The sequence below is a fragment of the Ruditapes philippinarum genome, unplaced genomic scaffold (genome assembly GCF_026571515.1).
Source record: "Ruditapes philippinarum isolate M1 unplaced genomic scaffold, ASM2657151v2 ctg23_1_1_1_1, whole genome shotgun sequence".
In the NCBI taxonomy this organism is placed as follows: Eukaryota; Metazoa; Mollusca; class Bivalvia; order Venerida; family Veneridae; genus Ruditapes; species Ruditapes philippinarum.
In genome coordinates, this window is record NW_026864815.1 from 529,617 (window position 1) to 556,956 (window position 27,340).

Genomic DNA, 27,340 nt, shown 5'->3' on the forward strand with positions numbered 1-27,340 from the left:
TTTAAGAAAAAACACAATGTTCAGAACACAGCGTGTATGGCAAAAGACCATGAATTAAAAATCAGATAAAATAAATGTCAAGAAGATTATATACATGCATATCATTTCCTCACTCATTATGGGACCAAAAATATCATGTTATTATTTCTTATTTAATCTGTTTGTGGGTACAACGAGAAGCAAAAGTAATTATCAAATTTAAAAATTGTTATGAATACGTTACGTTACGGTACGGAAATTAGCACCTGTATGCGGTACTTTCACCTCACTGTACAGAAATTAGACATATGTTAACAAGAAAAAAAATGGCTGAAAAAGAAAGAAATAAAGATTTTGTTTCCTCTTTGTTTTTCTTACAACGAAGACATTTGAAATTTATTATAGCGGTTTATTTTGTTTGTATGATAACTATAGTTTTGTCTACTGATGAGAAAAATTGTAATGGTGTTACTTGCTATAATGGAAATTGTACACAAAATGCGAAAAATAACACAGTCTGTCAGTGTTTTGACGGATGGACGGGGAGTTCTTGTTCACTGTGTATTGGGAGGATAAAGTAAGTATGGTTTAAAACGTTGGAAAAAGGATAAACATTATAAGAAAGTTATTCACGTTTACTTGTTTGTTGGTTTTTTTTTCTTCAAAATACTGAAGTAAATTAGGTTGGTCACACCCAAACCGCAGGTGGGTCTGTCTCTTATGAAAGAGGAAGTATTTCTAGCAGACCTGTCATTCACTGTTCCAATTAATTTTATATGTCTGTGCCAAACCCACTTTTTACATATATTTATTTATGTAGATTTCCTAAAAGCTTCTTATACAGGCAGTGAGACTGGTGTCTACAGGACAACTTATTAAACTTGTCATAGTATATTGACATGCCGAAGCTTGTAAGTTGATTCTGAGATATTTTCGTGCTGGGTCAGAATCTCACTTTTAGAGACGAGATATGGGGGTAATTGCCCAGACACGAAAATAGGACAATATCTTGTCACACAGTACTTAAAATTAGTTGGACTAGTCATAGAGACATCGAGATAATTTTAGACAGGCGATGTCTTTTTCTAATATTTTGATAGTATAGAATAAAAAAAATTGTAAAATGGGTCAAACCGTTAAAGCGGAATTAATTAGGTTTAAGGCTCGTGAAAATGCCCGATCAGGCTTAAGACATAAAAAATCATATTTCTAGAAAAAAAAATATTTCTGTTAACTTAGTTTGTGTATTGAGCATAATATACTACATAAACTGTTTAAACAGAAAGAAAAATATTTGTGTACCCTCACAAAACCCTCACTTTTGTGAGAATTTTTTCTACTTTTCATGTTTATATAACACATGATTTTTTAAAGTCCCTTCATATTATAATATTATGAGTAAATATTAGAGGCTTTTAAAAGCTTTTTCATCAGCAAAGAGCCAGACCTACCTGGACGTACATGTACATTTGTATTTGCAGTCTGATACGCTCTATGCTCATAGTCATGATAATACTGTTAGTATAATTGTTCAATTTTTGTATTTTGATATAGAAATCCCTTAGACTTTGAATGGACTATTCTAAATTCAAAGCACGGAAAATCCATTATACAACTTCATCAGGCTAAGAAAAAAAAAAACACTAGTATTTCGCCATTTAAAATTTACTTCTTCAGTCAAATTTGCTGCAATATTGTAATGTTTAATCTCAGAAATGTTATCATTTGTATTTCTCAAAATCTTTTTATTTTAAGTATACATAGTGTTACACTGTTACAGTTTAAAGGCAAAAAAATCATTTGTCAAGTGAATGAAACATGTATCATTAATTCTTTGGCTTTTTTTGCTCTGGTGGCAATTGGTAGTTGTACATGTAAAATTTTAGTCAATTTGTATTTTTAATGGAAGTCAAATTGAAAATACTTCCTTGTTTACCGTTTGCTACCTTTACAACACATTTCTGCATGTTGTTTCTGCAGTTGTGTAACTGTTACACCATTTATTAACTTCTATTTGTAACATGCTGGAAATCCATTAAAAAACATTTCTGTACAAAATTTAAAAAAAAAGTTTGTGGGGCATACTGTGGCTTTAAACCAACTAAAATATTTGAACAAAGTTTTAAATGTAAACATAGACTTCCTTAAAGGCAATAAACCATGTCTTATCACTATGCTCTTGATTTTTGTAGCTTAATATCATAAATTTTTTCTTGTACAAATATAAAATGAATATTTATGATTTATATCAATTTATGGAGTTAAACTTTTTAAAGTGAATATGCAATATTTATAGAATGGTCTTTTTATAGACATGTGCATGTATGTTTGGGGAATTCATGGTGGGAGGGGGGTTCTCTTCTTTATTTTGTTTATTTTTGGAAAAGCATACAGTCCTTTGAATTGGAGAGAGAATAAATCAGCACAAATTCTTTAATAGAAATGAAAACTTGCAAACAAAATAGATAAAGATAGTTTATTCAAAGAATTAATGTCATGTTCTTAAACATGATGATTTTTTTATCAAGGAATCAAAACAATTGTTTCTTTTTCCTTTGTATTTCTGACAAAAAAGTGCAGTGTCAAAAGAAATGCAACCATTAGGTAATTTTCATTATTAAAAAAGAAAATGTTTTGTATAGCCTCAAGAATGCCACATTTTACCACATGTAATTTATTGGGAAGGGACGCTGGATTGCCATTTTGGGGCCTGATATTAATATCTTATGTTACAAAGTCATTATGTCAGAGTACATAAATTTTTATACTTAAGTACTATTGTTTCCTATATAAAGTATAACACCTTCATTTATTAAAATTATATTCCAGATACTTGGTTGGTACTTTCCATGGACTTTCACAATGGGCTGGGTTTGAGGCTAACTGGGTCAATGTCATGCCATGGTAGTTAGATCTTAAAAAAAAATATTCCCACTTGTATTTACTTACATGTATTGTTTTGTTGTAGCTAAAATGAACATGTACATCAGGAAACATCCATTTGGGTTACGTACAAGTAATTTTAAGATATCGTTCTTTTTTTTTCTTCAGATTAACATCAAATTCGGGTATTATAACAGATGGGCAAGGTAATTATTCTGTTGATAACAAATGCATGTGGCTGGTGGAGCCGGACTCCGGGGGATTGCCATTAAGACTGACAACTACACAATTTGCTACAGAGTGCGGATGGGATCATTTGTATATATTTGATGGAGATTCTCTATACTCACCATTAATAGCTGCATACAGGTAAGAAAATGTTTGTCATGATTTGAAGGAAGTTTAGATTATAAACATGTTATCATTATCAGAATCATCATTTCATGGGGCTTCATTAGCCAAGTGAGTAAGGTTGTTGACTTCAAACCACTCACCCTTAGTCTCTGTAGGTTCGAATCCCAACTGGACTTTGTATGCTTTCATGTTAGGAAGCTATCCAGCTAACTTACAGAATGTCGGTGGTTCTACTCAGGTTCTGTTAGTGCCTCATAATATGAGCGCGGAAGGGCACCTGAAATCTTCCTCCACCAGTAAAGCTGGAAAGTTACCAAATGACCTATACTCTGTCGGTGAGATGTAAAACCCAACAACAACAACAATAAAAAACAACAAATCATCATTTAGATTTGAATTATTTTATATCCTTACAATATATTGATCCAGCAAAAGTGTCCCTTTCCTGTTTCAGTTTCAGTCAATTATAGCTACATGTACCATGGTAATAGTACATGAACTTGTGCAAAACTTTTCTTGTGTTTGTTTGAAAATGTTATTTTTATTAGCTTGACTACTTGAAAAATAGAGAGAACTACATGTATTGTACTCACCCAGGCATTTGCATCACACTTTGGTTATGTTTTTGTGTGTAAGTGGGTATCTCCAAAAGTAATGAAAGGAATAGGTTGAAATTTCACACACATATTTGAAAGCACGAAAGGTCACTGTCCATGGCCAATAACTCTATATGAATTACCATGGATTTATACAGAATAATACTTAGACAAATCCACATTATCCAGGCTGTTGTTTTGCTATTCAGCACTGAAAATAGTCAAGCATGCCTTTGTTTAAGTTATATATCTTGTATTCAAGGTTTGATCATGAAAGTTTATTTCTTGTTTTAGTGGATTAGTACAGCCATATGTTAATGCCAGCAATGACATTGAAGAGATTGTGGCTCATTCCGGAAAGGCTTATATGTACTTCTACAGTGATGCCGCATATAACATGACTGGATTTACCATACAATACAGGTATCTGAAACAATTATTCTTAAAATTGATGTAATTTGTTTTGTAGTTTAAACATTATTTATGAGCCTGATTATAAAGAAAGCTTTCAGCTTTCCTGAACCACTCTTGAGTCAGCTTCCTGGACTAACAGTGTTTTTTTTCACCAAAATATTCGGCGAAATTCTCCCTATTCCCCCCTCAAAATAGTATGTTTTTTTCCCCCCTCAAAGCTGAAATTTTCCCCTATAATATGGCAGCCCAAATCTGCCTGCAATGAATATCATTTTTTTGCAACTAACTGCCGAAAAATGCTTTATTTTATGCCTGTAAGACTTACTGTTGAGCAAGGTTTTTCATATAGGTAAGGGGAGCTACTCCTGGTATCCCAACAAGTTTATCATGTGACACATCAATATTTTAGATCCGTATAAAAATCCCCCTCCTGTTGCATTTTTCCCCCTCCAATGGGCACTGACCCCCTTCCCCCAAAAGTGAAAAAAAACACTGACTAACCAGTACTGCATTTGAGGATATAAAACTTTTTTCTGTGCACTGTCTTGAATCTCATGATGTTGATTGGACATTATACATTCCCTGCTGGTTTTTTACCAGTTAAATACCTGAGATGGAAGTTTAAGCTTAGAAAAAAAAAATAACCTCTGACCCTGGTGTCACATATGGAAATATGCCATGACCACAGTAGGGCAGGGACCCACTCTGGCATTGATTTCAACTGAATGTTTCCTCTTTGTGAAATTTAAAGCTCATATATAGCTCATTTGTTACTATCAAACACTATGAATAGTGAATAGTCAAGTGCTATGTATTTCTGACAGCCTCTTGCTTTCTAAATTTCTATAGAAGTCATTGTAATTTTTTCAGATGTCAATATTTAAATGATAAAAGCTTAAGTAAGAAAAAATGTTTTGTAAAAGGTTTAAATTTGTCATCATTTGGTTACCCAAATCATATGAAATACATGTAGAACTAAAAAGAAACTGCCTTTGGGCTTTAGATAAAAGATTTTATGCTTCTGTGTTATTTATTGACTTTCTTTAATTTATTTTCAGTGTAAGCAATTGTCCTAAGAACTGTTCCGGACATGGTGAATGTGTAAATTCAACATGTATTTGTGACACTGGATATATAGGTGAAACATGTTGGACAGAACTGTGCCCAAATAATTGTTCAGGAAATGGAGTATGTAATAAAGATACTGGCAGATGTCTTTGTAATCGACAATATAAAGGTATAATCTTTCAAAAAAACAACTTTTTCATAGCTCAGTGGTTGACATTCTAGATTAAAATCACTTACATGTACCATTCTTTTCTGTTTGATTGGTATCTTCCTTCCCACACCACATATCTTTGGGATGCTTAGTTATTACATATCATTGTGAGTAAGCTTTCATTTAGATGATTGAATATTACCCAAGTGCCTTAAATTATCCTTAAAGCTAGAAATTAACAATATGGCCTTAACAGGGTTGGTTTAATTGGTTTGACTTATTGTGGATTGGATTACAATGGGCACATTTAATTAAAATAATTTAATAATTTAAATAAAAAGCAATAGAAACATCATTTGGATGTTCATAGCAAATAATATTTTTTAGGAAAAAAATTGTTGATAGAGTTCTAGGTGACTTAGAAAATGGAAAATAATATACACGTATTAAGTACAATATGTAGATAATATGTATGTAATATTTAATCAGGGATTTACATCACTTTCAAATTATTTTTTTTTTGGTAATTTACGTGAATTGAAAGTGCTGTTTGCAGTGTGTAAATGACTTTCTTTATTCACTAGAAAATTGAATTTCTTTCTTCACTTGAAAATATACTTTTAATACATTGTCAATGAAAAATTAGCCTGAATCTGGACTGGAGGTGGGCTGCTTTAACAAAATGGCAAACAATAAACAAAGGCCACAGTACCATATAAGATATGGTAAAGACAGTTATAATTAGTTCTTAATGGTACTTTATACTGCTTAGTATATTACTACCTGACATTTGCCTTGTGACCTCCATGTAACATAAAATTTCAATTATATACATTAACATGTGTTTATGTCAAACAATGTACTGTTATTATGTAAAGTGCAATAACTATATTATATAATTTATTGTAATGGAAAACCAATATTTACCATTATATGTGTAGGATCAATATCAGTTATTTAGGGAGCCTAATAATAACACTTGTTTACTAGAAGTGATAAGTTGTAGACCTAAGTGTAGCACACATTTTCCTGTAAAAATGATTAAAGTACTAAGTATATTTTTCAAGGTAGAAAGTCCTTCGTGTTCATCGCTAATTTAACATTTACCCTAATAAAAGATTGTTTAAGAACTTGGTTAAAATTACAAATTTTTAATTGTAATGTGAAAATAATAATGGTCAAAGTCTTGAAGTTAAGAGTCTGGCCAGACTGTATGGAAACACAGGCTGGTTTAGCTCTTTAACCCATTACCACCCAATATATCTTAAATGGACTGGTCCATCTGTCAATTTGAACAAAACCATTCATCATTTTTAGGGAAAATTTCAAATACATGTATATACTGACTGAAAACCGATCATTGCATACTGTGATCAGTCTGATCTGTTTCTGCTAGCAGGCTATGGGTTAGTCATAATATTTTGGCGTGCCAAATCTAGATTCTGAGAAATTTTTGTTATGGGTCAGAAGAGGAAAGAGATATTGCCCTTATACAGATTGTCACAATATCTCATTGCATAGAACAATTAGCTGGACTAGCTAAGGGTAATTACTGGTTACTGATAAAAAGATTGAAAATATATACATTGTACAATGTATGTAAAAGATAATGATTGAATTTATAGGTTTGGACTGTAGTACCGAGGTATGGGAGGAATCATGGACAAGATATGAGGATGAAACATCCCCAGCAGGTAGGGCCTCATCAGCCTCTGTTGTCATTGGAGATGAACTTGTTATATCTGGTGGTTACGCCTTCGGTCAGTCAGTCGATTTTCTCATCATGTAAGTTTCCTTTATACTTGTCCCGTATAAAGATTTGTATAGTTTCCTCTGTATGCCTTTGTGTTGTTTTTTTTACAGTTAAAATTCGACACCTGTTAATTTTTAAAAAGATCATTGCTGGACCATCTTAATGTCAATAAATTCATTTATTATATACAGGTATATATTTAATGCATGCTTTACATTTTACTCTTCCCCACTTCATTATATCCTAGCATTGTAATACCCACTCAAGTAAAATACAAGTTCAAATTAAAGTACCCCTACAATTGCACTTGCATTTGTTTTCATCAACTAGTAACCAAGTTTGGCAGATTTCCCTTTTGAAGAAGTGGGCTATTTCTCTCTTCTCTGAGTCATTGTTGTTATACATTTCTCACATGGAGTCACTCTTTTTTAATGGAAAAATACAAAATACTCTCAGGGAGTTGCGATTAGATTCCTTGATCCACTGAGGATTTTACATATTTTTTCGTAATTTGTACTGCAACTATTATGATATTACTTGACTCTCCGGTCAAGTTTAACGATAATCAGTTCCTGAACAATGCTTAATCTGAAAATGAAAATAATTGTTTAGTATTTGAAATAATTAGATCTGCATGCTGACCATAGCAGAGCATGCCTGATAATAACTTTTTCTATTATCATGTGATAATTAGATAATGTTAATAGTATAAAGAAAGATACTTTATTTGGACCTATCAATACACTAAAGTGCATGTATTCTGTGTTATTGGATTATTGATTAAGTCTTTAGTGAGAGAATAAGAAAATAATGTCCATACTAAAGTATACTATAGTAAAGTACCTATAAGTATTACATTTATTATTGATAAGCTATTAGATGGTCATATAATTCATGATAATGATCACTTTTATACATACATTAAAGCTGAGGGCTGCCAGGTTGATATATTAATTCAAAAATCAATCTGAAAAAAATTACATCAATATTTTGAGAAAAACATGAGCACAATGCAAGAGAGATGCCAAATATGATAGAAATATTGGTTTTATGGCCATATGTATCACTTTGTACTAAGTTAAGGGGTTTTCTGAATAATTTGAAACTATAAATGAAATTTAAATGAAACTTCCCATCATGTTTGTCTCTATGAATAATATATAATGCAGTTCTGAACATAAATATATTAATATATATGCGTATTTAATTGTTAAATGAAATTAAAATGCAAACAGAATCACCAAGTTATTTTTATATGATATGCCATGTGACATTAACAAGCCTTTGAAGTAACAATAACAAACATGGTGGAAAGTGCAAGTTTAAAACAAGTACATGTATAATGCATTCATTTGACAGGTACTTTATGGTACCATAGTTCGTTTTGAATGAAAAAATTTAGAAAGAAGAAATTTTGCCTATAATATGCCTTTAACCAGTGTCTATTGTGGGATTTGAAAAACAAGGGGGATTTTTAACGAATAGTGAGAATTTATTACGTTGATCTCTTTCTTTCTTTCTCTATGTGAAATCCCCCCCCACCCCCCACCCCCTGCCTCTGAAAAAAATAGGAGGGAATTCTCAAACATATGGGTGAATCCCATATCCCCCATCCTAAAATAGACACTGCTTTAACTCATAATCATTATGTTTATTTCCCAAAGTCCCTTTTAAATGTACCATGTATACATTACTTAGATTATATGATATATAATATATATTTATTTGTCACACAGGTACAATGTTACAGCTAACACATGGCAGACTGTTACACCCCTATCTACAGACAATCCAGAATTCTTGTATGGGCATTCCATGATACTTTATAATGTAAGTAATTTTTTGTTCATTTATTGCTTAACTACAAAAAAAAGCCAATAACTCATTTAACAGCATAGTTTAACATTTATATCATTTGTAAGGCTGAAATTTAACTTTTTAAAGCACTAGAATGCTAAATTTCTGCTTTATTTTTGGATTCATCCTCAGTATAAGGTATATAATGTAGGTGGAATAAGCTCCAGATTGTAATCAACATCAAGAATAGTAAATGTTTTCCATTGACAAAAGATAGGTCTTCCTTCAGTTATGTAAATCTTCAAAAAATCCTTAGTGAATTATATTGCTAAAGCTAAACAGCTTCAAATCATTAAGAATGTCTTGTTTGATGTAGAGAAAAAAGTATAGTAAATGTAATTAATTAAAAGAAACAATCCAATTCTTTCTGAAAGGCTTCTTCTGTTTCTTGGATATGTTGTGACGTATTTGATGCACTAGGTATTGATATATTTAAGGCTTGTTTGTGTAAGTATGGTGGGGTGTAAGGGTAACATGATGATAAATCTATTTTAGATAGGTTTGAAAATTGTTTATATTTGTATGTTTAGTAGTACGATCAAAACATTTTCAGATGGATGATGATAGTTAAGTAAAGCAACACAGTAGTATGGTAGGCTGTCAGGGCAATAAGTTTCAAATAATGATAAAGTAAAGCAACACAGTAGTATGGTGGGGTGTCAGGGCAATAAGCTGCAGATAATGATAAAGTAAAGCAACACAGTAGTATGGTGGGGTGTCAGGGCAATAAGCTGCAGATAATGAGAAAGTAAAGCAACACAGTAGTTAGTTCTGGCTTCCATAACTTTATATGTCGCTTTTATTTTGACGTTGCGACAGTAAAGTTATGGGTCAACCCTATTTGCAAAGGCTACCAGAATTTGACAGTTCGTGCGCGGTACATAAAAACTTCTTTAAATCACCCTTATTAATAAAATTTGGGTCAAATAAAAATACCAATTGATAAACAAATCAATTTTGAACCAATTCACGTTTTGTTTTTAAATGAAACTTCAATGACTTTGTGTACCCAACTATTTTTAGAGAAATATGTAGAGAATGTTTACCAATATGGAGTCTGCCTTCAAATGAGATCTCGCGGGACTTCATGTTTTGGAAATTCTAGCATCTATTTTTAGTAACGGACCGTACATTATTTTTAGTAAGTGTATGATTTTTATATAAAAACAAACAAATAATTCATAAATCATCACTTAAAACAATATAAATCCAACATGTTTTTGGTACAATGCCTATTATTGAATAAATACACCGTTATTCATAATTGCAAAGCCATGTTTTTCAGTTAAAAATAGCATTTGGGTCACGTGTCACCAAAAGTCATGCAAAGGTATCCGAACCTAAATTCTCGCTGGTCACGTGATAATTAAGGCAGCAATGGCGGCGAATTTTATGAAATGTGAACCCGCTGATAAACTTTGAGGCAATATTTCATCAATCTAACTTTCTGTGTTAAAAAATATAGACTGAAGGGTCCCAAATATATCTAACTACCTGTATTAAAATAGCTTTTGTCCAGATCACGCAAATTTATTGAATTACAGCATGACATAAAAATGTCACGGTTCTGGTTGACTTTCGATACGGGGTTGGCTTCAGCGAACAGGTCTAGCAATACTATAAAACCTGTTCGCTGAAGTATCTTTAGCTACACAGTAGTATGGTAGGCTGTCAGGGAAATAAGTTTCAAATAATGATAAAGTAAAGCAACACAGTAGTATGGTGGGGTGTCAGGGCAATAAGCTGCAGATAATGATAAAGTAAAGCAACACAGTAGTATGGTGGGGTGTCAGGGCAATAAGCTGCAGATAATGAGAAAGTAAAGCAACACAGTAATATGGTGGGGTGTCAGGGCAATAAGTTTCAAATAATGATAAAGTACAGCAACACAGTAGTATGGTGGGCTGTCAAGGCAATAAGTTTCAGATAATGATACAGTAAAGCAAAACAGTAGTATGGTGGGGTGTCAGGGCAATAAGTTTCAGATAATGATAAAGTAAAGCATAAAAATATGGTGGGCTGTCAAGGCAATAAGTTTCAGATAATGATAAAGTAAAGCAAAACAGTAGTATGGTGGGGTGTCAGGGTGTATGACCTATATTTATATATATTTCAGGATTGTTTATATTTGTATGGTGGGGTATCTGGGCAACATATTGAAAGTCGTCTGTGGATTTACAATATAACACAGCAGAGATGGTCATATGAACAGTTTAATGAAACCGATGCCATATCTGGTCATACTGCAGTTGTTGTAAACAGTACCATGTATATTATTTTTGGACACAGTCCGATATATGGTTACAGGAACAAAGTGAGAGAGTTGAGATTAGGTAATGTACAATAGAGATATAATATGTGCCTTATTTTGAGTAAAAAATATTTAAATCCTATACTAGTTTGCAAAAAAAAATAAAAAAATAAGTAAATAAATACACTTTCATATATACTATTGTTGAAGAAATCTTTATGATCAGAATTTTACAATAATTGGGCATAAATGTGTTGGAATCAGGTGTCCAGCTAAATGGGCCATGTCACAGTCATAATATGCTTGTGAATGGAGGGTTGTGTCTTGTCCATGACTTTGTCATTCATGAATGGATATTGAAATAATTCTGCATAATTTTTAGACACATTGAGCTGCCATGTCTCATGCAAAATTAAGGAATGTGGCTAAAAAATTATCAATATTTTTCAGATATGTAAGGTTAAAATATAAGTATTCTGTGTGCACTTTTCTTAAATGAATTCTTCAATAGTATGGTATCTTAATTTTTGTTTTATTTTTGTTTATCACCAGACTCTAATGATTTGAATATAAAAACTGTGAAAACAAACGGAGCTCTTGTTAAAGGTGGTTACGGACATACAAGCGTGTATTATCATCGGACAAAGGAGATATATGTATATGGAGGTTACATCTCGGGAGTTAGCAGTAATCTCTACTCACTCACAGATAAACTCTACTCTTTTAACCCTGTCAATAAACATTGGTAAGTCTGTATAATTGTCAAATCATAAGAATTAACCCTTTCCCCCATGAGCATATTGTGAAAACTGGCCATTTTCACTGAAATGCCTCCTGTTACAAGTTCAAACTGCTATAAAACTATGAAAAATGCTTCAATACTAATCAAACTTAGCACAAATGTTGACTGGACCATTGCCTTTGTAACGACATGCTCAGTCTTAAATTTCCTGTTACCATGGCAACGAGGGGACATCTCAAAATTGCCAAAAATCACTTTTTTGCCTCGATTTTTTCCATCAAAATTTATTTCAAAGTGCTGCAACTTCTCAAGGGATTGAGATAGAGTCAAAGGCTTTTTCAGCGTTGGTTACACGTTACCTTATGATCGACCTGGGGTCATTTTAAGCCTCTCACAAGTCCAAAATTTTCTTGGCGATGAGGGGGACTCTGCCCCCCTTCAAACCCCCCAAACAGAAGGGGGCACATCCCCCTTCTGGCAACCCCCTGATGTAATATTTGGATGGGGGACGGCGCCGAAAAAATGGTCACTTTTTTTAACAACATTTCTCAAACAAAAGACAGTGTTTGGGGCCTAAATAGGGCATTTTTTCACTGTTTGAGGCCTCAAAAAAGGGGGGGGGGGGCAAAAAGCCGTCGAAACACGCTTTTATAAGGGAAAAGGTTAAGGTAGAAAATAAAATTTGTTGTTGTTGTTAAAAATAAAGAATCCTGTCAAAACCTCTTACTAAATTAGAAAAAAAGGCGGACAATTTGTTTCCCGATCGTCTATTTTTAGAAACAATCAGACTGGTGAGTTATAAATAGCGCTGGGGATGCTGTGTTGAAGAAAGCTTAGCATTGATATGATAGACTTTAGCAAGATAAAAGTACTGAAATACTTAGTTTGAAACAGCACAGAATTGTTTATCCGACAAAAAATTAAAGCTAAAGGCCACTTAAAGCTCTCTTATCAAAGCTCTTTGTAAATGTTGATCCATTAGGGTCACTTTGTAAGTCCAAATGAATATGTGTAGTAGATATTGATTTACTATTGCAAAGTGTAAAATTTTGATTATAAATGAGCTGCGTCATGACAAAACCAACATAGTGCGTTTGCGACCAGCATGGATCCAGACGAGCCTGCGTATCCGCGCAGTCTGATCAGGATCCATGCTGTTAGCTATCAGCTTCTCTACTTGTTATAGTGTTTTTAAGCGAACAGCATGGCTCCTGATCTGACTGTGCGGATGCACAGGCTGGTCTGGATCCATGCTGGTTGCAAACCCATTATATTGGTTTTGTCATGACGGGGCTCAAATAGAATTTGTAAACTGATTGATGAAGTATTTACCTGTATAAAATACGATCATGGCCATTTAGTGGCTAAAAAAGAATTCATTCAGTAATATACATGCTACAAATATATTTGTATTACAGGAAAATTCTTGCCAGTAGCGGCTCTGTGCGTTACTTACATTCTGCGGCATGGTTAGGGGACCTAATGCTAGTGTTTGGAGGGAACACACACAATGATACATCAATAAGTCTCGGTGCAAAATGCTACTCTCCAGACTTCATGGCATATGATCCAGGTATTAATACATGTATACATAAAACCTATTATTCTATTAAGTTTCAATGGGTGAGTCCTTTAGAAGAGTATTGTCATTTTATATTTTGGAGGAAAGTGCAAGATACAGACACAGAAAGATGCCCAAATTCCAGAACCTTCTCTTGGTTCTTTAGCATGCTAAATGTTTAAGCTCTCATACACAGAACCTTGGTTTAAAGTCTCTTCCGAAAATATCAAATTAAGTTGACCAGCCCGGGAATCGAACTCACAATGTCAAGATTACAAGTCTTGCACACTAACCGATTGAGGTATGTGGGCTTGCTTACAGAAGAGCTTACCTGGAGACTTTATTTTATATTTTTCTAAATGGCAAAGTTAGTGAAGCTTTGTGAGATCATTATTTAATCCATTTATTGAAAAGCAGCATTTATTTTAAGGACTATAGATAAGGTTAATAAGTATCATTTGACTTCTAAATTGCTTATCTACCTTAAAATTGAAAACAAAAACTGTTGGACATTTTTGCATTTTCATCCAGTTTCAGTCTTAACTATTATATGTTTTGTATATGTTATGTTACCTTAGTGCATTAACAGGTTATCTCCTTATGTAATTGAATAGGAGTTATCCTGTTACTGAACTAAGGCAATGAATAGTACTATATTCTATGAGTATCATGCATGGAAACAAACATTGGTTTAATGAACATTCTTCAGTTATTTAAACCATGATCAAAATATTTTCAGAACAAATTTTACACTCAAAGATGCAATAGTTTAGAAGAATAAAGTTAGATAATGTCATTTAAGAGAGACTTCACTCAATAAAGTATATTCCTCCAACTATTTTCCAAGATGCAATAGTTGAGAAGAATTAAGTTAGATAATGTCATTTAAGAGAGACTTCACTCAATAAAGTATATTCCTCCAACTGTTAAGAATGCTGTTGGTAATGTATTTCAGAGTGCAATTCATGGAGATATCTGGATTCTATCGACATTTTACCAAATGGTGCTAGATATGGACACATTGCTCAAGCTGTCACAAGGTAAGCGAAACTAAATGATTGTTTAGTTTACAATAGTTTACATATATGCAACTTAAAGGTACTCCACTTGACAGGACAGGAAATATTTTTCCAAGATTTCTGTATAATTGATGAAGGTTTGGACCAATATGTTTTTTATGCCCCCGCCATATAATGGCCGGGGCATATAGTGTTACCCTGTTCCGTCATTCCGTGCTTCCGTCATTCTGTCATTCCGTCATCATCAGTTTCCATTCATTATCTTAGTAACGGTTGCACACATTCAACTTAAATTTGGCATATGGATATGTCATGAGAAAATACAGGTCAAGTTCGAATTTAGTCATGGTTGATAATTTTTGGCAGAGTTATGCCCCTTTCACTTTGAAAATAATATGGAATTCTCAATTTGTCATTATCTCCTCTAGGGAATTACACAACTAATTTAAATTTGACATATGGGTACATCAAAGAAATACGCAGGTCAAGTTCAAATTTTGTCATTGTTCGATGATTTTTGGCAGAGTTATGCCCCTTTAACTTTGAAAAAAAAAGAGGAAATTTTCAGTTCCCATTCATATTCAACTCAAATTAAAGGTATGGATATGTCATAAGAATGCATTGGTCAATTTCCAATTTGGACATGGTTTGATGATAGCTGACAGAGTTATCCCTCTTGAACTTTGAAAAAAAAATCGGAAACTTTAAGTTTCAGTTCATTATCTCCCAAATGGTTGTACACATTCAACTCAAATTTGACATATAGATACATCTTAGGAATAAGCAGTTTAAGTTTGAATTTGGTCGTGGCTCAATGATTTTGGACAAAGTTATCTCCCTTCAATGTTGGAAAAATTTTGAATTTTCAGTTTCAGCACTCATACTTTGGTTGAAATGTATGTAGCCATTAATTTGGCTAGAAATATGCAATATGAAATTTACAAAAGGCTATCACTGAGTAGTTTCAGTGCCTTTAACTTTGTTTAAAAATGGTTTGTGTTAACATTGAATAGTTTTAAGGGCTTTGAACTTAAAATGAAAAAAATAATTTGTGCAAACAAATTTGGAACTAAATATTATAACATACATGTATGAAATTTTGGCTGCATGCGGGGGCATCTGTGGCATGACAACACATTTCTAGTTTATGTTTTAGACCTTAAGACCTCAGTGGAGTTCCTTAAAAGCTAAATGCTTTCAGATGAGCCAAAATATTTCAAGAAAATCAAATTTGAAGAAAAATGTACTAGGGTTTTAAAAAAAAAAATGAATTTCAAGATTCAAGTTATAATTTACATGCTATAGACTTCAGAAATGAAAAAAAAAGTTATGTATTATATAGAAAAGAAATTTAATATTTTATTATCTAGAAAAGAAATTTAATAATAACTTATATTTAGTTTTAGTTACCTTAGTTTATGCCAGTTGTATTCTAAATTTAACTTGTTCTTTATTTCAACAACAGAAAAGTGTTGTTTAAATTTTTTCAGGAGATTTTTTTCTACTATTATATTTTACCCTGGATAAAGTAAAAGATTAGGAACTCTTTAAGTAAACATTGATTGAAAAGCAGTCTTTTTGTGTTTATTTCAGCTCGGACAAAAAGAGAGAGTTGATGTATATTTTTGGAGGGTTCACTGGTATAATGGAAAATGATATTTTGATATATGAGCCAGGTGATTGTTGTTTTCTTTCTAATAACCTCCAAGAATATGAAAAATTCTTTGTTGACAATGTGGTAAAGGATGATAAAAATTAGGGATGGCAACGATTAACCGGTTAACCGAGTACTCGATCGAACGTCCGAATATCGGTTAACAAAATTGATATTCGATTACTCGGAAAAAAATGTATAATTTCTATTTTATTTGCTATTTAGACAGTTTGGTGTATCCAATTAGTTCAGAAATTCGGAGATGTGCATATATCTTCATAAATACATGTTAAATGTAATCACAACTTCCTTGCAGAGGTGCGAAAATAATATCATAAATTTAAAGAGGCGATCAACAGTTTGACATGCGCATATGTGTCGCTTACGTCATCCGGCCACTTATGATATTTAGTAACCTTTAATTGTGTAACACAGCGCAGTTTGTACCCGAATCTTGTTTAAAGGTAACATTTTTAAAAAAACAAAATGTTATTATGATATAATAATTAAAGTTGTATTTAGACCCGGTTAAATTTTTGTTGCCGCCGATCAGTCTATTTTATTACAAGAAGAAAAAGATATTAAAATGTTTTAAACTTGATATTGCATTAATTAAAATGTTCTCAAAATGTTGTTGATTTAATTTTGATTTGTCTCCTTTGCAATTTAAATAGAAAACGAAAGTAGCATGCTGATGGTGTTGATATTGTGTGATAAACTTTGAAGATCATTGGAAATCGTCCGAGTAACCGAGTACTCGATCGGAAAAATGACCGAGTACTCGAGTATTGATGTTGGTATTCGTTGCCATCCCTAATAAAAATACATGGTTTTAACTTCTATATATATCTGGACCATGTTAGACAAGGTGCATTATCATGAAAGCAATATTTTTAAGAGTTAGCTCCTTTTTAACTTAGAATTTTGTCAAAAATGCCTAATAAGTTGTATGATTTCAAAACTATGAATGGTAGCAACATGAAAATATAACTATTTTTGGGCTAGGGAAAACTGCCTTTATTTGACTGTCAAATATAGGGGATAAAGTCGCTTTCAGTATAATGTACTTGTGTGCTTTCAGACCAGGCTGTATACTGTTGGCCAGCTCAATTTTGTTATTGAAATCCCTAAAAATTTGAATTGATTGTCCCAAATTTAAATCCATTACACAAATCAGTGGGTAGACAGATTTTGTTATTTAAATCTTTTAGGTGCATGTACATATACAAACAAAACATCGTGTGTTACAAGTTTTCCTGGAAGAGTATGTGCATGGACTGACTATGGCTGTGATGATCTATTGTCTGCAAGAGATGGCGTACTGGCAGGGCTAACAACTGATATTACAAGAGACAAGTGTGAGCCTTTAAAAGGTAAGTTATTTTAGATTACTTTTACGTGACTAGTTTTTAGGTAAGTGCACTTTTTAAAATGAATATTTGTGTTTGTTAGCTTGGCGCAATATGGCGAGAATTTGATTTGGTACTGGGGGGGGGACCCTGGTGGAATCCTTTGACTAGGTGAAGTCTCGAGAGACAAATGAGCCGCGTCATGACAAAACCAACATAGTGCGTTTGCTACCAGCATGGATCCAGACCAGCCTGCGCATCCGCGCAGTCTGATCAGGATCCATGCTGTTCGCGTACAAACACTATTACAAGTAGAGAAACTGAATTTTAAAAAATGAGACACTGTTGTCTATGTTATGCAAGTTTCTTGAATAGAATCGTTAGATTAAAGGCATATTATGCCTCAGAAATGAATATAGTTTTCCTTCTTAAGAAAGAGCAAACATTAATTTAATAACCTTGAAATAATAGTTAAGAGCATGTTAGATGCTTATCACTCTAAGAAATTAGCACTAAATATGAAAATAACTTGTTATAAAAGTAGCAAAATGTAAACTAAGTAGTTATTTTGACTTCCATACAAAATACTAAATCATTATACTGTAGTAATTGCCAAAAGGCAGCAGGAGCTAAAGATGGTTCAGGTAATTGGCCAATTAGTAACTTTTTGGAAACTTAAAAGAGGACACCAAGAATAATAAGCTTTTGAGAAATAAAAACAAAAGCATTTCTTGGGCATAAATAACCTTTAATCAAAGAAACAAATCTTTGGAATGAAAAGCTATCGTATTATGAAGCCAAATGTGAAGCCATACTAAAATGATGAAACTATGATTTGACTATCCTGAGACAGCCTTCTATACTCTAATGTACTTATAATCTTGCTTGTAGTGTAGATAATTAATTGAACCCTCAACCTTTGAATTTTGAAAGTTGAATGACACTAGCCATGTCTGTGTAAATGGGGAGTCAAATGAACCACATGTAAAAAATAGATTCTACTTAAATATTCAGACAAAGGGACTTCATGTACTCTATTACAGTTTGTAAATGAAAGATACACAGTTTGAGTTGATACACATGTAGATATGATGTTGTTTTTTTTTTCTACATATTTAGATGCTGCACGTTATTGTAGTCAACAGAAGTCATGTGGTTCCTGTCTGTCAACAGCATATGACTGTAAATGGTGCTCTAACAACTGTACCTCTTCATGCTCACCCACTGAAAAGGTAGCTTTATCTTTTTAGGGTTTTGGGGGGAGAGGGGGGTGGGTGTGCATAATTATATGAAAATCAAGAATATTACAAAATTTATTTGTAGGGAGGTATGTGGCTGAGTGTTTAAGGTCTTTGACTTCTAACCACTAGCCCGCCACCACTAAGGGTTTGAATCTTGACAGGGACTTTGGATTCTTTCATGTCAGGAAGCTAACCTTCTAGCTTAAAGAACATTGTTGGTTGTACTGATTGGTTGTACTGAGGTGTCTGTTTGTGTCTGAAATAATACCTGGACGAGCACCTGAGGTCTTCCTCCACCAGTAAAGCTTAAAGTTGCCATATGTCCTATACCTTGTTCGTGCGATGTGAAAACCAAACCCAACCAAAAAAAAAAATCAAAATTTTTGGAAATTATTATAGAGAAGAAAATAATCTGATGTTTTGATGCCTCTGCATTGATTTATAGATTGGGGATGCTTTTGATTGGTAGAGCAGGGATTTACAGATATTTACACAATTCAAAAAAATTTTTATAAACTTATTATTAATATATAAGGACTGAGAGGCATTTTTTGCATTTATTTAACATGAAATATGCTATTTGGTATTAAAACAAAGGCAGTGCTAAAACATAAAGCTATATCAAAAAAACTACCTAACTTAACAGTATACCTGTTTAACTGCAGATTAGAAATTACTGTTTTTAAACATTTAAAGGTGCAGTAAGCCTCAAAATGGAATATATATTGTAGCTTGACTATTCAGAGTGTAGGGAGAGCTATTGTACTCACACCATTTGTCAGTGTTGACTTCGGTACAAAATACTAAATCACTATAACTGAACTTATTGCCAAAAAGTAAAAGAAGAAGAAGAAAAAATGGTTTGGCTTTATGGCCAATAAGTTTTTAAAAGCTGTAACAGGACACCAATTTATCAAAGACCTTTTTTAAAAATATAGAAAATATCATTATGAATTTTAAGAGCAAAATGGTTGTTCTGTTTTCAGTATAAAGTGACAGATGTTCAAGATTGTCCACTCAAGTACAACTCTATATGTAACAAGTTAAACAACTGCCATGCTTGTTTAGAACATGATGAATGTGTCTGGAACAAGGGAGAGAAATTATGCAGCTTCAGTCAGCAAGGACAGGATGCCATTCATGGTACAGTGGACTTTTATTGGCCTTTAAAATAGTCTGCAGGTAGCAGCTGAATCTACCTATATAATTAGTGCTGACCATAATTCAGCCACCACATTTGTGCCGTCCTATCTTGGTCTACACTGTTGGCTGTTCAGTCAGTAGATTTTTTATGCTCCCCGAAAAATTTCGGGGGAGCATATAGTCAGCGCCTTGTCCGTCTGTCTGTCTGTCCGCACTCACAGGACAGTAATTATATGGCTAGAGGGACAATAGGTAACTGTTCTTTCTCCTTGATGTCATTCATTCTGTAATGCTTTTATGTGGCTATTTTCTTTTGTGTCGCTAAAAAGAACAATAGAGAGAACAATAGAGTAGCCACATAATTACTCTCCTGTTAGAACGTCCGTCCGTCTGTTGTATTGTCCGGAGCATAACTTGAAAACCCTTGGAGATAATTTGTTTAAACTTCATACAGTGGTAGAGGGCATTGAGAGGGAGTGCAGTGTCAAAGAACCATAACTCTATTTTGCCTGGTTTTTTAATTATCTCCCCTTGTAGAAAAATCTTGTCCAGTTCATTGCTGTAAAACTGTAAGAGATATCAACATGAAACTTTGTAGGTAGATATATCTCAATAGGTAGATATGCAATGCAAAAGAATCATAACTCTGCTTTGCCTAATTCTGGAGTTATTGCCCTTTGTTTATTTCTACTTTTTGAAGTTGTCTGGGACATAACTCGGAAATCATAAGAGATATCAACAAGAAACTTTGTAGGTTGATAGATCACATTGATTAGAAGTGCAGTGCAAAGAACAGTAACTCTGCCTTGCCTAATTTTGGAATTATTGCACTTTGAACTCTTTCCAGGGACATAACTCTGAAACTACAAGAGGTGTACTTTCCTGTGTCCAAAACCTATTCGGGGAGCATCACCCGGCTTAAACCGGGCTCTTGTTGTATTTTTTCCCTAAAATTTGTGAATTGTTTTTATCCAGGTTGAAAAGTGGGCAAGTCTGTTGAAGATATTTAGTGTAGTAAGGGTTAAATGTATCATGGTCATTTAAATACAAAAAATATATTTATACAGTTGTTGAATTTTAAAATTCAATTGTAAGTACTGCATTTTTTATTAAAAATGCGTTAAATTAATCAGTGTTTCAAAGGTATTGATTTTATCTTAAAGGTTTTTTAACGTTGAAAGCTGTAAAATATCATTAAAGCTCGGTTCACTCAGAACATTGCTATGTATCAATAAGAACATTTTACTGAAAATTTTACTGGGTGCATTGCTTAGTAGTTGAGTTTACAGTACATTCATGTAATTATGTGAGGGGATTGGTGGCCTAGTGGTTAAAGTATGTGCATCTCAATCCAAAATTGATGGGTCTGAGCCCTACTGGTTAGTTCCAGGAAACAGACTCAAAGTGATTAATATAGTTTGCAAGATTTTGTTTTTCAATCAAGCTTATATGAATAATTTATATATGTTTAAATTAACTTGACAGTCTTGTGATCAACTTCTATATGTACAAATGATTTATATTTCTTGTTTTTATAGACAAAGATAGTGGACAGGATACCAAGAAAGAGATGTGCGATACTCCATGTTATCTTCATTCATCGTGTGAGAATTGTACCCACAATGCCTGCATGTGGTGTGGCTCGCAGCAGCGATGTGTTGAGACCAATTCTTACGTTGCATCATTCTTGTACGGCCAATGTCAAGAGTGGGTTACTGATAATAAAAAATGCCATGGTATGTTGATCAGAAGGTCACTTTTTAGCTCACCTGTCACAAAGTGACAGGGTGAGCTTTTGTGATCGCTTTTCGTCCGGCATCCGTCCGTAAACTTTTACTTTAAATGACATCTCCTCATAAACCACTAAGCCAATTTCATCCAATCTTCACAGGAATGTTCCTTTGGTGGTCACCTTTAAGAATTGTTCAAAGAATTTAATTTCTTGCAGAACTCTGGTTGCCATGGCAACCAAAAGAAAAAACTTTAAATATCTTCTTTTAAAAAACCCAAAGAGCTAGAGCTTAGATATTTGGCATGAAACATCTTCTAGTGAGTGTCTACCAAGTTTGTTCAAATAAAAGCCCTGGGGTCAAAATTGGCCCCGCCCCAGGGGGTCATTGATTTTCCCTATATGCATATAGTAAAAACTTAAAAAATCTTCTTTTAAAGAACCCAACTTAAAAAATCTTCTTTTAAAGAACCCATAGAGCTAGAGCTAAGATATTTAGCATGAAACATCTTCTAATGGGTGTCTACCAAGTTTGTTCAAATAAAAGCCCTGGGGTCAAAATTGGCCCCGCCCCAGGGGGTCATTGATTTTCCCTATATGCATATAGTAAAAACTTAAAAATCTTCTTTTAAAGAACCCAAAGAGCTAGAGCTAAGATATTTAGCATGAAACATGTTCTAATGGGTGTCTACAAAGTTTGTTCAAATAAAAGCCCTGGGGTCAAAATTGGCCCTGCCCCGGGGGTCATTGATTTTTCTTATATGTGTATAGCAAAAACTTAAAAAATCTTTTTTGAAAAAACCCATATAGCTAGAGTTTAGATATTAAGCATGAAACATCTACTAGTGAGTGTCTACAAAGTTTGTTCAAATAAAAGCCCTGGGGTCAAAATTGGCCCGGCCCGAGGGGGTCATTGATTTTCTCTATATGCATATAGTAAAAACTTAAAAAATCTTCTTTTAAAGAACCCAATGAGCTAGAGCTAAGATATTTAGCATGAAACATGTTCTAATGAGTGTCTTCCAAGTTTGTTTAAATAAAAGCCCTGGGGTCAAAATTGGCCCCGCCCCGGGGGTCATTGATTTTCCTTATATGTGTATAGCAAAAACTTTAAAAAATCTTCTTTGAAAAAACCCATATAGCTAGAGTTTAGATATTAAGCATGAAACATCTTCTAGTGAGTGTCTACAAAGTTTGTTCAAATAAAAGCCCTGGGGTCAAAATTGGCCTTAGGGGGTCATTGTATTTCCCTATATGCATATAGTAAAAACTTAAAAATCTTCTTTTAAAGAACCCAAAGAGCTAGAGCTAAGATATTTAGCATGAAACATGTTCTAATGGGTGTCTACAAAGTTTGTTCAAATTAAAGCTCTGGGGTCAAAATTGGCCCCGCCCCGGAGGTCATTGATTTTCCTTATATGTGTATAGCAAAAACTAAAAAAATCCTCTTTGAAAAAACCCAAAGAGCTAGAGTTTAGATATTAAGCATGAAACATCTTCTAGTGAGTGTCTACCAAGTTTGTTCAAATAAAAGCCCTGGGGTCAAAATTGGCCCCGCCCTAGGGGGTCATTGATTTTCCCTATATGCATATAGTAAAAACTTAAAAAATCTTCTTTTAAAGAACCCAAAGAGCTAGAGCTAAGATATTTAGCATGAAACATGTTCTAATGGGTGTCTATAAAAGTTTGTTCAAATAAAAGCCCTGGGGTCAAAATTGGCCCCGCCCCGGGGGTCATTGATTTTCCTTATATGTGTATGGCAAAAACTTAAAATCCTCTTTGAAAAAACCCAAATAGCTAGAGTTTAGATATTAAGAATGAAACATCTTCTAGTAAGTGTCTACAAAGTTTGTTCAAATAAAAGCCCTGGGGTTAAAACTGGCCCGCCCCAGAGGTGTCATTGTTTTTAACTATATGTGTATAGTAAAAACTTAAAAAATCTTCTTTTTAAAAAAACCCAATGAGCTAGAGGTTAGATTTTTAAGCAGCAAACATCTTTTTGTTGGTGTCTACCAAGTTTGTCCAAATAAAAGCCCTTGGGTTTAAATTGGCCCTGCCAAAGGGGGGGGGGAGGTCATTGTTTTTCATTATATGTGTGTAGTAAAAACTTAACATCATGAACCATCTTCTAATGGGTGTCTTCCAAGTTTGCTCAAATAAAAGCCCTGGGGTTTAAACTGGCCCCACTCCGGGGGCCTATATACAGGTGAGCGACCTCAGGGCCATCATGGCCCTCTTGTTTGTTTAAAATTTTTAGTTCAGTCATTTGAAGAATAGAGCCCAGCTAGCTTTCACATCCGTAAAGTCTGACCAGACTCTATACTGTAGGTTGTGTTAAATTAAATTAAATTAATATCTACGATGACTTAAATAAGTATAGTGGTGATCTGAGCGACACAGTTATGTTTTTGTCAGAACACTAAAATACACCAGCATATAACCACAAGGAATATTTGCTGACTGACAACATTTTTCAGAACATTTTACTACAAATTTTGTTATTCAAACAATACGATTTTCATCCTACTTACACTTTTACCATTATGTATTTGTATAGTGCAGTATAGTATCAGAAATGGCAATGCAGAAATGCAATTAGGCCTTCAGTGCTGTTGTACTTCTTAAATATGTAAGAGTCTTGACAATAAAATAACTAGTGCTAAGTTTGTTCATTTTTTGTTACACTTTCAGCAACAAGATGTTCAGATCTCTACACATGTGAAGATTGTAAGTCTAATCCAGCATGTGGCTGGTGTAATGACGCCAGTAACACGGGTCTAGGCAAGTGTGTTCGAGGGGCGGCATCTGGGCCCGTATCTAAGGACAATACTACACAAAAATATCAAGTGGACATGTCTATATGTCCTGCTGATAGATGGCATTTTATCAAATGTCCATGTAAGTATTTTAAAAAAATTATGTGACATTAAAGTGACATAAGGCTCATTTTTTGCTGTCAAGAATAGCCGAATTAGCAATATATTTCAAAAGATTGGCTATTATAATGGTGTCTGACCGATAAATAATTGATCATGAAAAATGTTTATGATACAATATAAAAACTACCTAATTTACAAAAAGACTGCCCTACTCTTTTTAAGGATTGAGCATTACTTATACATCCTAGACAAACCGTTAACGTTGTCGACTTCACACCACTTAACTCCTCACTTTTGTATGTTAGAATCTCATCTGTAACTTTTGATTTTTTTTATGTGAGGAAGCTATCCAGCTAGCTTACAGGGCAGGATAGTGACACTACTCATGTGTCTGTTTATGTCTAAAATGCATTAATAGGCATGTGAGGTCTTCCTTTACTTATAAAGCAAGAAAATCACCATATGACCTTCAGTGTGCCAATGTGTCTTTAAAACCTAATAAAGGAGCAGAAATTTTAAAGGGTGAAGGGAAATACTCATTTATATTCTAATCTTGTTTTAATACCAACAAATTTTCAGTATGTCAATGTAATGGACACAGTACATGCCAGGTCTTGCCAAACAAATGTGATGCATGTCAGAATCTGACAGAAGGGGAACACTGTGACATTTGTAAGGAAGGTTTCTATGGTAACCCAAAAAATGGCGGCAACTGTACAGGTAATGAGAACTCTGTTTTGTATTACGATTAACTAGACAAAGTAGATCAGTTGATTTTATTTCTACTAAATGCTTAAATTTCAATTTATTGTGTGAAGGTAAGGCCATTTTCAAGCAAACTTTGTCTACAGTTTCTAGTTGTTTGTCTACTTTAGTTAAACTTAAAAGTTATAAAAGTTATTTAAATGATTTTATGTGAAGTGAAAGAAATTTAGAAACAATTAATATATACGCTTACAATAATAATTGTTTAATGCAAGCCATGAACTTTAATTAGTTAATGCATACCATACTAATTATATAAGCCTGTCTTTTAAGATTCTCAAAAGAGCATGTATTATATTAGGGAATTTTTTTAAATATATACTGAATGAATAGCCAACAGTATAGACCATGATCTGATGGCACATGCACATTCTTGCATACTGACCATTTTGGACCAGTTGACAGGGGCTTTTTGGTTTGAGTCTTTTTTAGGTGAAGTAAATGTTGACTGGTTAGTTTACGGAAGCAGACTAGACTGTGTTGCAAGAATTTATTTAATAATCAAGTTAAAAAATATGTTAAAACTTAACTGGACTTGATTTTGGCATTTAAATTTTCAAATTGTGTTCATTAAGGGCGTAGGTAATTGCAATTAAGGACTATTTCATACTTGTAGAACTTTATGTGTGATAAAATTATTTGAATGTTTAACAAATGTTTTTTTTATGTACAGCATGTAGTTGTAATGGTCAGGCTGACTCATGTAACCGAGAATCAGGATCTTGTTTCTGTCGTACACGTGGTGTGAAAGGAGACCACTGTAATATGTAAGTTAAACATTTTTAACTCTTACCACACTAAATATGTTACCCATACCATGCTGGAACCAAAAGCAATAAGCCTTTTCCACCAGTATAGGGCCAGGCCAGCCTGTACTTCCGTGAAGTCTGATCTGACTATACTGTTGACTGACACACTAAATATGTTGATCCTAAAAAGTAAAAATTGATAATAATTAGTTTAAAAAAGTTAAAGAAGGTTTAGGGTTAAAGTGACATGCTCATTTAAGGGCATATAGCTAGTGAACAGGTGAAAGTCAAAATAAGTGTTGTTTTACCATAAATCCATTTACCTGTAACATTCAGTTTATAAAAAGAGTGACGCAGTCTAGGAGTAGATTTTATCTTAAATATTTCTCACTATCAACTTTTGGTTAGTCACCATTATAACAGTCAAAGCTTTTGAATTTTTTAGTCAATTCAGCTCAACTTGACAATAATGTCATTTTAAATCTTGTATAAATATTGTTAAAACCATGTATCATTTTAGGGAAAATTTTAAAATTTGTTCTTGCTGAATAGCAAACAGTGCAGACCATGATCAGATGGTTAGGAAGTGATGCTGTCATTAACTTTCAATTAACAATATATTCATGTGGTTTTATGATTTATTCAGTGTCTAATATTTCGTAAAAAAAAATCATAGTTTGGAAAGTTTAATTTTACTCTTTCTTATTTTATGGCATTTAGGGAAACTGTTTCATTTTAATTTGAATGATCACTTTGGTGACAGATACAAAACTTGCAGATACCTTCCTTTAACTCAGTTTATTCAAAAAGTTCAGAAGTGATCAAAGTAATTTTGTAACTGAAAAAAAATCTTGTAACAAACTCTTGTAAGGTATTCCCTTCATTTAAAATGTAAAAGTTGTTATTAATGAATTTTCTTTTCTCTTTTCTAGATGTGACTTTCAAAATAATTATTTTGGCAACCCTAATGATGGAGGCACATGCTATTGTAAGTATTTTGTAACTTAACCTAACTTTAAATATATATGATACTGTATTTAATCATATATATAAATTATATGTAACTTAGAACTTTGCTGCAGAGCTAGACTTTATGTTAAAATCTGATTTTGACATATCCGGTTCATGTCCAATTTATATGAAGCATTTCTCTTAACTTCTGTACATGATAATAAAGTAAAATGCACAATGTATTGGTAAAAA

At 33.3% G+C, this 27,340-nt stretch overlaps 1 protein-coding gene across 1 annotated transcript in view; it reads left to right on the top strand.

The window, feature by feature from the left end:
• Positions 1 to 272: 272 nt before the first annotated feature.
• The window catches only part of LOC132726945 (attractin-like protein 1), a 36,005-nt gene continuing 8,937 nt past the window's right edge, over positions 273 to 27,340 (top strand). Inside the window, exons 1-19 of the mRNA XM_060712359.1 lie at positions 273 to 556; positions 3,031 to 3,231; positions 4,107 to 4,235; positions 5,285 to 5,463; positions 7,071 to 7,230; positions 8,935 to 9,028; positions 11,172 to 11,388; positions 11,859 to 12,051; positions 13,467 to 13,621; positions 14,565 to 14,649; positions 16,222 to 16,304; positions 17,494 to 17,655; positions 18,751 to 18,863; positions 19,859 to 20,015; positions 21,554 to 21,751; positions 24,436 to 24,642; positions 25,203 to 25,343; positions 26,062 to 26,155; positions 27,070 to 27,125. Of these exons, the coding sequence (XP_060568342.1) occupies positions 288 to 556; positions 3,031 to 3,231; positions 4,107 to 4,235; positions 5,285 to 5,463; positions 7,071 to 7,230; positions 8,935 to 9,028; positions 11,172 to 11,388; positions 11,859 to 12,051; positions 13,467 to 13,621; positions 14,565 to 14,649; positions 16,222 to 16,304; positions 17,494 to 17,655; positions 18,751 to 18,863; positions 19,859 to 20,015; positions 21,554 to 21,751; positions 24,436 to 24,642; positions 25,203 to 25,343; positions 26,062 to 26,155; positions 27,070 to 27,125 (2,893 nt within the window). The 5' untranslated portion in view covers positions 273 to 287. The remainder of the gene's footprint in view (positions 557 to 3,030; positions 3,232 to 4,106; positions 4,236 to 5,284; positions 5,464 to 7,070; positions 7,231 to 8,934; positions 9,029 to 11,171; positions 11,389 to 11,858; positions 12,052 to 13,466; positions 13,622 to 14,564; positions 14,650 to 16,221; positions 16,305 to 17,493; positions 17,656 to 18,750; positions 18,864 to 19,858; positions 20,016 to 21,553; positions 21,752 to 24,435; positions 24,643 to 25,202; positions 25,344 to 26,061; positions 26,156 to 27,069; positions 27,126 to 27,340) is intronic.